Raw genomic sequence first — 12,952 nt, forward strand, 5'->3', positions numbered from 1 at the left:
ATAATGGTGGATTTATTTTTTCTCCCTTTTATTTCTGTCCATTTTTGCTTTGTGTTTTTAGCAGTGTAATTTGGTACATACAGATTTAGAATTATTATCCATCTTCTTGGTGGATTGACTTTTATGTTCTTTATAGTAATTTTTTTTCCCTCAATCCAGGATCACATATTACATTTGGCTGTCACGTCACTTTAATCTCCTTTAATTGTGATCGGTGTCAGACTTTATCTTTCATGATACTATAAAATGTCTCTATTTCTTATTTATTTATTTATTATGAAATATAGTTGATTTACAGTGTTGTCTTAGTTTCTGGTATACAGCAAAGTAATTCAGTTATACTTTCATACTTATTCTTTTTTTCATATTATTTTTCTTATAGGTTATAACAAAATATTAAGTATAGTTCCCTGTACTATAAAGTAGGTCCTTGTTGATATGTGTTTTATATAGTAGTGTGTATATTGTAATCCCACACTCCTAATGTATCCCTCCCACCTTCTGCTTTTTTCCCTTTGGTAACCATAAGTTTGTTTTCTATGAATGTGGGTCTACTTCTGTTTTTGTATGTAAGTTCATTTATGTCTTCTTTTTGTTTAGATTACACATATAAATGATGTCATATTTTTGCCTTTCTCTGTCTGGTTTACTTAGTATGATAATCTCTAGGTCCATCTATGTTGCTGCAAATGGCATTATTTCATTCTTTTTTATGGCTGAGTAATATTTCATTATATATATGTACCACATCTTCTGTATCCATTCCTCTGTCTATGGATGTTTAGGTTACTTCTGTGTCTTGGCGATCGTAAAATAGTGCTGTGATGAACATTGGGGTGCATGTATCTTTTTGAATTATGGTTTTCTCTGGATAGATGCCCAAAAGTGGGATTGAAGGATCATGTAGTAATTCTCTTTTTAGTTTTTTAAGGAACTTCCATGCTGTTCTCCATAGTGGCTTCACTGATTTGCATTCCTCCGAACAGTGTTGGAGGGTTCCTATTTTCCACACTCTCTCTAGCATTTATTATTTGTAGATTTTTTGATAACCATTCTGACTGATGTGAGGTGATACCTCATTGTAGTTTTGATTCGCATTTTTCAAATAATTAGTGATGTAGAACATCTTTTCATATGCCTTTTGACCATCTGTATGTTTTCTTCAGAGAAATGTCGGTTTAGAAGTTGAGCCAATTTTTCTATTGTGTTTGTTGTTTTTTTGATACTGAGCTGTGTGATCTGTTTGTATATTTTGGGGATTAATTTCTTGTCAGTTGCATTATTTTCAAATATTTTCTCCCCTTCTGTGGGTTGTCTTTCACTTTATTTATGGTTTCCTTTGCTGGGCAAAAACTTTTAAGTTTATATAGGTCCCATTTGTTTATTTTTGTTTTTATTACTCTAGAAGATGGATCCATCTTGATTTATGGCAAAGGGTGTTCTGCCTATGTTTTCTTCTAGGAGTTTTATAGTATTCAGCCTTACATTTAAGTCTTTAATTCATTTTGAGTTTATTTTTGTGTATGGTATAGAGTGTTCTAATTTCATTCTTTTACATGTAGCTATCCAGTTTTCCTAGCACCACTTGTTGAAGAGACTGTCTTTTTATCCATTGTGTATTCTTGCCTCCTTTGTCATAGATTAATTGAACATATGTCCATGGATTCATTTCTATTTCTGGGCTTTCTATCCTGTTCCACTGATCTATGTTTATACTTCTCTTTTGGTGCCAGTACTGTTTTGATTACTGTAGCTTTGTAGTATAGTCTGAAGTCAGGGAGCCTGATTCTTCCACCTCCATTTTCTTTCTCAAGATTGCTTTGGTTATTCATGGTCTTTTGTGTTTCCATATAAATTCAAAATTTTTTTGTTCTAGTTCTGTGAAAAATGCCATAGGTAATTTGATAGGAATTGCATTGTATTTATGGATTGATTGGACAGCATAGTCATTTTGATAATATTGATTCTTCTACTCCAAGAACATGTTATATCTTTCCATCTGTTTGTGTCATCTTCTGTTTCTTTCATCAGTGTCTTATAGTTTTTAGCACACAGGTCTTTTGCCTCTTTAGGTAGGTTTATTCTTAGTTATTTTATTCTTTTTGATGTGATGGTTAATGGGATTGTTTTCTTAATTTCTCTTGTAAGTGTATAGAAATTCAAGAGATTTTTCTGTAGTAATTTAGTATCCTGCAACTTTACTGAATTCATTCATGAATTTTAGTAGTTTTCTGGTAGTATCTAGGATTTTTTATGTATAGTATCACGTCAACTGCAAATAGTGACTGTTTTACTATTTTTCCAATTTGGATTCCTTTTATTTCCTTTTCTTCTCTGATTGACATGGCTAGGACTTCTAGAACTATGTTGAATAAAACTGGTGAGAGTAAACATCCTTGTCTTGTTTGTGATCTGAGAAGTGATTCTTTCAGCTTTTCCCCATTGAGTCTGATGTTAGCTGTAGGTTTGTCATATATGGCCTTTATGATGTTGAGGTAGGTTCCTTCTGTGCCCACTTTATGGAGAGTTTTTGTAGTAAATGGATGTTGAATTTTAGCAAGAGCTTTTAGCAAAAGCTTTTTCTGCATCTATTGAGATGACCACATGATTTTTATTCTTTGATTTGTTAATGTGGTATATGTATTGCACTGATCAACTTGTGGATATTGAAAAATCCTTGCATCCCTGGGATAAATACCACTTGATCATGGTGTATGATCCTTTTAACAAATTGTTGGATTTGGTTTGCTGATATTTTGTTGAGGATTTTTGAATCTATATTCATCAGTGATATCAGCCTATAATTTTCTTTTTTGTGTGATATCTTTGTCTGATTTTGGTATCAAGAAGATAGTGGCCTCATAGAAAGAATTTAGACAGGTTCCTTCTGCAATTTTTTGGAATAGTTTCAGAATGGTAGGTGTTAATTAACCCTTCTCTAAATGTTTGATGGAATTTGCCTGTGTAGTCATGCTGGTCCTGGACTTTTGTTTGTTGGGAGTCTTTTTAATCACTGATTTGATTTCAGTACTGGTAATTGGTCTGTTCGTAGTTTTTATTTCTTTGGGTTCAGTCTTTGGAGATTATAGCTTTCTAAGAATTTGTCCATTTCTCTTGTCCAACTCTTCTTTCTAGGAGTTGTCCATTTTATTGGCATATAGTTGTTCATAATAGTCTCTCAAGGTCCTTCATATTTCTGTGATGTCAGTTGTAACTTCTTTTTCACTTCCAATTTTACTGATTTGGGCCCTCTTTTTTTCTTGATGAGTCTGGCTAAAGGTTTATCAATTTTGTTTATCTTTTCAAAGAACCAGCTTTTATTTTTTATTTTATTTTATTTTTTGTCTTTAATCTTTTTAGGGCCACACCCACAGCATATGGAGGTTCCCAGGCTAGGGGTCTAATCAGAGCTGTAGCTGCCAGCCTACGCCACAGCCACAGCAATGCGGGATCTGAGCTGCGTCTGCAACCTATACCACAGCTCATGGCAATGCCGGATCCTTAACCCACTGAGTGAGGCCAGGGATCGAACCCGTATCTCATGGTTCCTAGTCAGATTTGTTTCCACTGTGCCACGACGGGAACTCCAAGAACCAGCTTTTAGTTTGTTTCATTGATCTTTCTGTGGTTTTCTTTGTCTCTGTTTCATTTATTTCTGCTCTGATCTTTATGACTCCTTTCCTTCTATTAACTTTGGGTTTTGTTTGTTCTTCTTTCTCTAGTTGCTTTAGATATAAGTTTAGATTGTTTATTTGGGTTTTTTCTTGTTTCTTGAGATAAGCTTGTATCACTATAAACTTCCCTTTTAGAACTGCTTTTGCTGCATTCTGGAGATTTTGGATTGTCATATTTTCATTTTCATCTATCTCTAGGTATTTTTAAAATTTTCTTTTTGAAAATTGGTTATTTAGTTAGCATATTGTTAACTAAATCCATTGATAATTAGCATACTGTTTAGTCTCCATAGGTTTGTGTTTTCGCAGTTTTTTTTCTTATAATTGATTTCTAGTCTTATAGCATTGTGACGGTCAGAAAAGATGCTTGATATGATTTCACTTTTCTTAAATTTAACTAGGCTTACTTTGTGACCCAGCATGTGATCTATCCTGAGGAATGTTCCATGTGCACTTAAGAAGAATGCTTATACTGCTGCTTTAGGATGGAATGATCCATATATCAATTAATTCTAATGTGGATTTAAGGCCTGTGTCTCCTTATTGGTTTTCTGTCTGGATTATTTGTCCAGTGAAGTGAGTAGGGTATTAGAGTCCCTCACTATTATTGTTACTATTGATTTCTTCTTTTGTGTCTGTTAATATTTTCCTTGTATATTGAAGTGCTTCTATGTTGGGTGCATATATATTTACATTTGTTATACTTTCTTCTTGGATTGATCCCCTGATCATTAAATAGTATCCTTCTTTGTCTTGTAACTGTCTTTATTTTAAAGTTTATTATTTTTATTTTTACTTTTTGGTATTTTAGGGCTGCACCTGCAGCATATGGAGGTTCCCAGGCTAGGGGTTGAATTGGAGCTGTAGCTACTGGCCTACACCACAGCCACAGTAACACCAGATTTGAGCCACATCTGTGACCTACACCACAGCTCATGGCATTGCCAAATTCTTAACCCACTGAGTGAGGCCAGGGATCAAACCCACATCCTCATGGATACCAGCTGGGTTCATTAACTGCTAGGCTATGATGGGAACGCCAAAGTTTATTTTGTCTGATGTGAGTATTGCTGCTCCAGCTTTCTTTTGATTTCCATTTCCCTGGAATACCTTTTTCCATCCCCTCACTTTCAGTCTGTGTGTGTCTCTAGATCTGAAGTGGGTCTCTCATGGTCAGCATGTATACAGGTCTTGTTTTTGCATCCATTCAATCAGTCTGTGTCTTTTGTTTGGAGCATTTAATCCATTTATATTTAAGATAATTATCGATATATATGTTCTTATTGTCATTTTGTGAATTGTTTTGGATTTGTTTGTGTACTTTTTTCTTCCCTTCCTCTTTGTTCTCCTCTTTTATGATTTGATGACTATTTTTAGTGTTGTGTTGGATTCTGTTTGTGTTTACATCTATTATAGATTTTTGGTTTTCACTTACCGTGATGTTTGTCACAGAAGTCATGATTGTTTTAAGTTACCGATCTCCTAATTTCAAATGCATTTCACATATCCTGCAATTGTGCTCCTCTTCTCTCACGATTACTGCTTTTTTTTTTTTTTTCTTCGCTTTTTAGGGCCACACCATGGCATATGGAGGTTCCCAGGCTAGGGGGTCTAATCAGAGCTACTACTGCTGGCATATACCACAGCCACAGCAACGTGGGATCCAAACTGCATCTGCAGCCTACACCACAGCTCACAGCAATGCCGGATCTTTCACCCACTGAGTGAGGCCAGGGATCAAACCCACAACCTCATCGTTCCTAGTTGGATTCATTTCTGTTGCACCATGATGGGAACTCCAGCGATTACTGTTTTAGGTATCATATTTGCACATGGATGATTTCCTACCTTTACTGTACACTTGGCTTCACTGGTGAACTTTCCCATTTCACTATTTTCTTGTTTCTAGTTGTGATCTTTTCTGCCTAGAGAAGTTCCTTTGACGTTTGTGGTAAAGCCAACATGCGGATGCTGAATTCTTTTAACTTTTGCTTGTCTCTAAGCTTTTGCTTTCTCCATAAAATCTGTATGAGAGCCTTGCTGGGTAGAGTATTCTTGGTTATAGGTTTTTCCCTTTTATCACTTTAAATATAGCATGCCACTCTCTCCTGGCCAGCAGTATTTTTGGTAAAAAATTAGCTGGTAACCTTATGGGGATTCCTTTGTATGTTATTTGTTGCTTTTCCCTTGTTGATTTTAATATTTTCTCTTCTTTTGAGTTTTGCCCATTTGATTATTAAGCCTGTTGGAGACTGCACTTCCTGGACTTGATTGACTATTTCCCATGTTAGGAAAGTTTTTAGCTATTATCTCTTGAAATATTTTCTCAGGCCCTTTCTCTTTCTCTTCTCTTTCTGGGACCCCTATAATGTGAATATTGTGTGTCTGACATTGTCCTACAGGCCTCTTAAACTGTCCTTATTTCATTCTTTTTTCTTTATTCTGTTCTGCAGCAGTGATTTCCGCCACTCTGTCTTCCAGCTCACTTATGCACTCCTGCCTCGTTTATTCTGCCATTGATTCATTCTAGTGTTTTTCACTTCAGTTATTGTAATCTTCAACTCTGTTTGTTCTTTATATTTTTAAAATATTTGTTTATAAACTTCTTGAAACTTCTCACTCTGTGCCTCCATTCTTTTCCCTAGTTCTTGGATCATCTTTATGAGATTGTTACTCTGAACTCTTTCTTGGGTAAAATGTCTATCTCTGTGTTACTTACTTATTCTTTTTTTTTTTTTTTTTTTTTTTTTTTTTTTTTTTTTTTGTCTTTTTGCTATTTCTGGGGCTGCTCCCACGGCATATGGAGGTTCCAAGGCTAGGGGTCTAATTGGAGCTGTAGCTGCCAGTCTACGCCAGAACCACAGCAACACAGGATCCGAGTTGCGTCTGCAACCTACACCACAGCTCACAGCAACGCTGGATCCTTGACCCACTGAGCAAGGCCAGGGATCGAACCTGCAACCTCATGGTTCCCAGTCGGATTCATTAACCACTGAGCCATGACGGGAACTCCTACTTACTTATTCTTTAGGGGTGTTGTTCTTTTGTCTGTAACATATTTCTTTGCCTTCTCATTTTATATAAATTTTTATGTATTTGGAAGGCTACCTTGACTTTGGAGAGTGGCCCTCTGTTGCGGATATTCTATGTGTCCCAGCAGTACTCTCCTCTTGTCACCCAAGGATCAGGGAACCAGCTGGTCCCAGGATAGGTTCTGATTTTGTGGACTCAGTTCCTCAGCCTGTGAGATTATATTTTTCTTGCTTCTGGTGTCTGCCCCGTAGTGAGTGAGGCTGGTCTAGAAACTTGTGCAAGCTCCCTGGTAGAAGCAGCCAGTGCTTGCTCACTGGTGAGTGGAGCTGGGTCTTGGCCCTCTCGTGGCCAGGGCAGTGTCCAGGTGTGTGTGTGGAGGTGGCTGTGGGCTCAGGATGACTTTAAGCAGACTATCTGTTGATGGGTGGGCCTGTGCTCTCGCCCTGTTGGGTGTTTGGTCTGAGGCAACACAGCACTGGAGCCTATAGGCTATTGGGTGGGACTGGGTCTTGGTGCCAAAATGGCGACCTCCTGGAGAATTCATGCCAAGGAATACTTCCTGGTCCCTCCACCACCAGTGACCTTATCCCCACAGTGAGTCACAGCCCTGCCACCCCCCGCCACCTCCCCAGGAGACCATCCAAGACCAAAGGTGGGTCTGGCCCAGGCTCTTATGAAGTCCTTGCTTTCGCCCTGGCTTCCAGCACACATGAAACCTTGTGTGTGCCCTCTAAGAATAGAGTCTCTCTTTCCCCCAGTTGTGTGGAGTTCCTGCCCTCAAACTCTGATGGACTTTAGAGCCAAATGCTCTGGCACACCACCTCCTCCTCTGACTCCTAGGCAGGGGAGCCTGACATGGGGCTCAGAACTGTATCTCCTGTGGGAGAACTTCTGCAATGTAATTGTTTTCCAGTTTGTATTTTGCCCCCCCCCCCAGGGGTATGCAATTTGATGCTATCACACTTGCACCCTTCCTACTGTCTCCTTCTGTCTTTGTTTTTGGATGTAAAATATGTTTTTTGGTAAATTCCAGTCTTTTTTATTGATGGTTGTTCAGCAATTAATTGTGATTTTGCTGGGCTCGTGAGAGGAAGTGAGCTCAAGGGGCTTCTATTCCATCTTCAATAATATTCCAAAATGTGTCCGTTTTTAATGTTTCTTAACTTCAATTCTAGTCTATTTGATATTAATTTAACTATACCATTTATCTTTTGATTAGTTTTCATATGCTATATATTTTCCCCCCCTCTTTTTTTCTTTTTCTTTTTAGGGCTGCACCCACAGTATATCACAGTATATGGAAGTTCCTAGGCTATGGGTCATATTGGAGCTACAGCTGCCAGCCTACACCACAGTCACAGCAGTGCTGGATCTGAGCTGTGTCTGTAACTTAGACCACAGCTCATGGCAACACTGGATCCTCGACCCACTGAGTGAGGCCAGGGATCGAACCTGCATGCTCATGGATACTGGTCAGATTCACTTCTGCTGTGCCACAACAGGAAGCCCTGTCCCTCCTCTTTGATTTATTTTGTCTTTGTATTTATTTTGTCTTTCATTTAGTTGTGTCTCTTGTAATCACCATATCCCTTTTTCATTGCTTGTTTCTTAATCCAGCCTCCCAGTTTTTGTGTTTTGGAATGTCTGACCTAGTTAAAATGAATGTAGCTACTATAACCACAAATAGTATTTTGTTACTATTTGGTCTACTTAATGTCCCTTTTTTTCTCCTTTTTTTGGGGCCATCTTTAAGTAATCAAATATTCCTTAATATTTCATTTAATCTTCTCTCTTAACTTTTTATATATTCCTTTGCTCCTACTGATGCCAGAGACTACAACATACATCCTTAGTTCATTATAGTCTAATAAAGTTATTAATTTACCATGCTAGGACCTTACAACACTATCTCATTTGCCTATTCACTTTTCTGTTATTAGCATCCTTCATTTTAATTTTAAAACTATAAGACGTAATTATTATTTTTTGAGGTTAATTATTCATTTATATTTGCCTTCACATTTACCCTTCCCATCGCTTTTTATTAGTTTATGCATTTCTGTGTTTTTCTCTGGGATTATTTTCTTCCTGCTAGAAGATTCTACTGGTGATGAGTTCTCTCAATTTTTGATTGAAAATGTCTTTTATCACTTTCATGTTTGAAGGATATTTTCACTGGGTATAGATTTCTAGGTTGCCAGTTACTTTCAGGACTATTAGTGTTCTGTTGTCTTATGATTTCTATATTTTATCTTGAGACAGCAGTGTTAGTCTTATTGCTGCTCTTTTAAAAGTAATGTCCTTTTTCTCTGGCTGGTTTTAAGAGTTTTTGTGTTTGGTTTTATAGCAGTTTGGCTGTGATCTGTGTCTTAAGTTATCTGTGGTATCATGCTGCTAAAGAGGTTGCTACTAGTTGTTACTTTCTTCTGGTAGTTATAACTAACTGGCAGGGGTGAATACCTGACCTAGACTAAGCTATGTATATTCCCTCTTTTGGAAATTATAAATGAAAAGTCAGAAGGGATTGGTGGGGCCGGTGGGGTGCTATGACAAACCAAAGCTGGAACAAGTCAAATTTAGTGGGGGGAACAGTAGTAAGGGTCTTGCAAAGCAATGGAATTAGCTGAAAGGAGTGGTTTTCTGTATATTTTTCATTAAATCTCATTTTACCTTGGGCTTGCTTGAGTAAACTTCTTTACATTTCTATCAACAAAAAATTTTTGGAAAAAAAACCTGGGAGTCCCCATTGTGGCACAGTGGAAACAAATCCAACTAGGGACCTTGAGGTTGAGGATTCAGTCCCTGGCCTTGCCCAGTGGGTTAAGGATCCGGCATTGCCATGAGCTGTGGTGTAGGTTGAAGATATGGCTCGGATCTGACGTTGCTGTGGCTCTGGTGTAGGCTGGCAGCAACAGCTCCGATTAGACCCCTAGCCTAGCAACCTCCATGTGCTGCAGGTGTGGCCCTAAAAAGGCAAAAAAAAAAAAAAAAAGAAAAACTTTTATCTGAAACTTGACACATAATAGACATTTATTTGATATCTAGTGGCTGCTGCTGCTATTGTTATTCAGATCCTAAAATCGAGTAAAGAACTGATCCTCAGGATTTTCTAGTCTTGCCAGTGGCATGGGCCACATGTTTTGGGAGTCTCTACTAATCCAGTGCAAATTTAATACTTTGAAAAATGGTCGCTGTATAATTGTGGGTGGACACACCGATGGTTAAAAAGTTTGGAAATGCATCTGTCTGATTTCACTTACTGTATTTTGTTTTTCTCCTTTGTTATTTCCAGACCCGTGCTGTCTTTCATGCAAAGGAGAAAATCTAGGCAACTTAGATACATAATGACTAATTTAATTAAATAGATCATACTTTATGAGTATTAAAATATTGATTTCTTGGAAACATTTTTAACTTTCTAGAGTAAAGGAGTAATTATAGATTTTAAGACAAATGAAAGAGTTAACTTTTTTTGGTCCTTTTTATAGGTTCTCCGGGGACATAAAACTTTCCTGAATGATGTTTATAATTGGGAGTTTTTGATCTGGGAATCAGCTTTACTACTTTTCTTACTGCGCCTAGCCTCATTGGGGTCTGAAACCAATAAGAAATACAGCAATGTTTCAATATTACTTACTGAACAGGTACTGCTTGATCCCTGTCAGTTTGGTTCAGTGGTTAGAGACGGCATAATAAGATGTGTGTAGAAGAATCAAGGTTGAGTCTAGGGTCTGTCACTTTCTTTCTTTCTTTGTGTGTGTGTGTGTGTGTGTGTGTGTGTGTGTGTGTGTGTGTGTGTGTGTGTGTCTTTTTTTGCCTTTCCTAGGGCTGCTCCCTCGGCATATGGAGGTTTCCAGGCGAGGGGTCGAATCGGAGCTGTAGCCCCTGGCCTACGCCAGAGCCACAGCAATGCAGGATCCAAGCCACATCTGCAACCTACACCACAGCTCACGGCATCGCCAGATCCTTAACCCACTGAGCAAGGCCAGGAATCAAACCTGCAACCTCATGGTTCCTAGTTGGATTTGTTAACCACTGTGCCACAACGGGAACTCCTAGAGTCTGTCACTTTCTAGCTATATGACCTTACACCTTGCAAGTTACTTTGCAACCATATAGTTGCTTCCTCTTGTAAAATGAGGATAGTATCTTCCCCACCTGCTCCCAGGGCTGGATGCTATTTTGTAGTATAAAAATTATTTTTGTTGGTGGTAATGGAGCATGTTTTTAATCTCATATTCTTTGCAAGTATTAGATCTTTAGAATTCCTGTCATTTAAGTATGTTTAATAAGCTTCTTGAGGAGTTCCCTGGTGGCCTAGTGGTTAAAGGATCTGGTATTGTCACTGCTATGGTATGGGTTCAATGTCTGGCTAAGGAACTTCTGCATGCCATGGGCACAGCCAAAAAATTTTTTTTGAATTTCTTCTCTACCAGTATTAGAATGCATTCAGTGTTTGGGAAGTACTTGCTCTTTAATATGTGAATAAATGTTATGATTGAGAAATATTTCTCAGAAATACAGAAGAGTGTAAAGGTAGTTTTTTGTTTTTAATGTCATGTTTTTCCATATGTTTTAAATAAAAATATCTGATAGCATTCATTTTTTTAGTTAGCCTTAGAATTATGGTGGAGAATTCTTCCTATAAGGGAAAAAATAAGGGATTATTCTCCCATTCTGTAAAGTTTAACGAGGATGGATTATTTGGATACCAAGATTAATAAGATACGGTTTTTGAACTCAAGGAGTTGACACCTTTTTTATGGCCACACCCAAGGCATGTGGAAGTTCCCAGGCTAGGGGTTAAATCGGAGCTATAGCTGCCGACCTACACCACAGCCACAGCAATGTGGGATCTGAGCTGTGTCTGCAGGCTACACCACAGCTCACAGCAATTCTGGATCTTTGACCCACTGAGTGAGGCCAGGGATTGAATCATGTCCTCATGGATCCTAGTTGGGTTCATTACTGCTAAGCCATGATGGGAACTCCGAAGGAGCTTACATATTAACGGTTATAATTAATATGAAAATTTCATTGTTTTGATAAATTGCTGCATCATTATTTTTTTCTCCACTGAATAGCTCTTCTTTGCCAAATGTGACTGATTAGAGATGGGGGTTTGTGCAGTAACATATTTACTCTGCCAGAGTAGCTACTGAAATTTCAAAATTTATTTTACTTGAAAATCTTGCCCTCAAAATCCACCATATTGAATGCAATGTGTATATGTATCTTTTCCATGACATATATCCTAATCTCTGTTCCTTCCCTTAGATTAATTTATATCTTAAGATGGAAAAAAAGCCGAATAAGAAAGAACAGCTTACTCTAGTAAACAATGTATTAAAGCTCTCCACCAAATTGTTGAAAGTAAGTAATATCCCGTGATAGGCTTTTCCTACCATGTCGATCAGTTCAGTGCTGTGCTTCTGGAAGAGGATCCTGGGAACAGATCGAGGCTGTGTAGAGTCAAAATGCCAACTTGATGGTTTAGGGTTGGTGACTCTCGGGGGGAAGGTTTCCTGTCTTAGGACCCAAGTTCTAGTAATTGCTCATGTCTGTTACATTTTTTAAATTACATTTAAAAATCACAAATAGCACATTGTTTGAATCGACCTTTAAACACTTCGCTAGTGGAAAAGTAGGTGAGAGTCCATTGCAGGTTTTTCTTTCTTTCTTTACTTATTTTTATTTATTTATTTTAGTTGAAGTGTAGTTAATTTACAATGTTACGTGTACAGCAAAGTGGCTCAGTTACACACACACACCATATTTTTTGTCAGATTCTTTTCCATGGCAGGTTATGATATTAAATCTAGTTCCCTATGTTATTCACTGGCTCCTTGTTGTTTGTCTTTTTTGTATATAGTAGTGTGCATATGTTGGTTCCAAATTCATCCCTCCCCAGTTTCCTCTCATTTAGGTTTTTTGTAGGTAGCTATTGAACATTTAAGGGACGCGATCTTAAGGGGTCATCCTCACCCAGAACCCAAGGAAGAACCAGCCCAGAGATCCTTGATAGCTCTTGGGAAGCCATGTATTTTATCTCAGTTCCTTCACGTTTTTGTAGGAGTTGGACACACCGTTTAGACTCTATGGACTGACGATGAATCCCTTAATCTACAACATCACACGAGTCGTTATCCTCTCTGCTGTCTCAGGTGTTATCAGCGATCTTCTAGGATTTAATATACGAGTGAGTGTGATTACCACGCTAGTGTCTGCTGTGGTCTTCAAACTTA

The 12,952-nt window shown here is 37.9% G+C and overlaps 1 protein-coding gene across 14 annotated transcripts in view; it reads left to right on the forward strand.

The window, feature by feature from the left end:
- Positions 1-12,952, forward strand: part of PHTF1 (putative homeodomain transcription factor 1) — a 74,869-nt gene that overhangs the window by 52,569 nt on the left and 9,348 nt on the right. For 9 of the 14 annotated variants that reach the window (XR_014844472.1, XR_014844474.1, XR_014844471.1 and 6 more), the window contains 3 exons: positions 10,196-10,351; positions 11,985-12,080; positions 12,781-12,906. Coding sequence is in view for 5 of the 14 variants with exons in the window: in XM_085023582.1 (XP_084879708.1) it covers positions 10,196-10,351; positions 11,985-12,080; positions 12,781-12,906 (378 nt within the window). In the remaining 9 variants the exon portion in view is untranslated. The remainder of the gene's footprint in view (positions 1-10,195; positions 10,352-11,984; positions 12,081-12,780; positions 12,907-12,952) is intronic. The other 5 variants (XR_014844475.1, XR_014844476.1, XR_014844478.1 and 2 more) reach the window with 1 other exon arrangement.

Source organism: Sus scrofa, chromosome 4 (genome assembly GCF_054392235.1).
Source record: "Sus scrofa isolate SSC_HxYL_T2T_F1_AM1 chromosome 4, Sscrofa_HxYL_maternal_Yorkshire_Landrace_v2.0, whole genome shotgun sequence".
In the NCBI taxonomy this organism is placed as follows: domain Eukaryota; kingdom Metazoa; phylum Chordata; class Mammalia; order Artiodactyla; family Suidae; genus Sus; species Sus scrofa.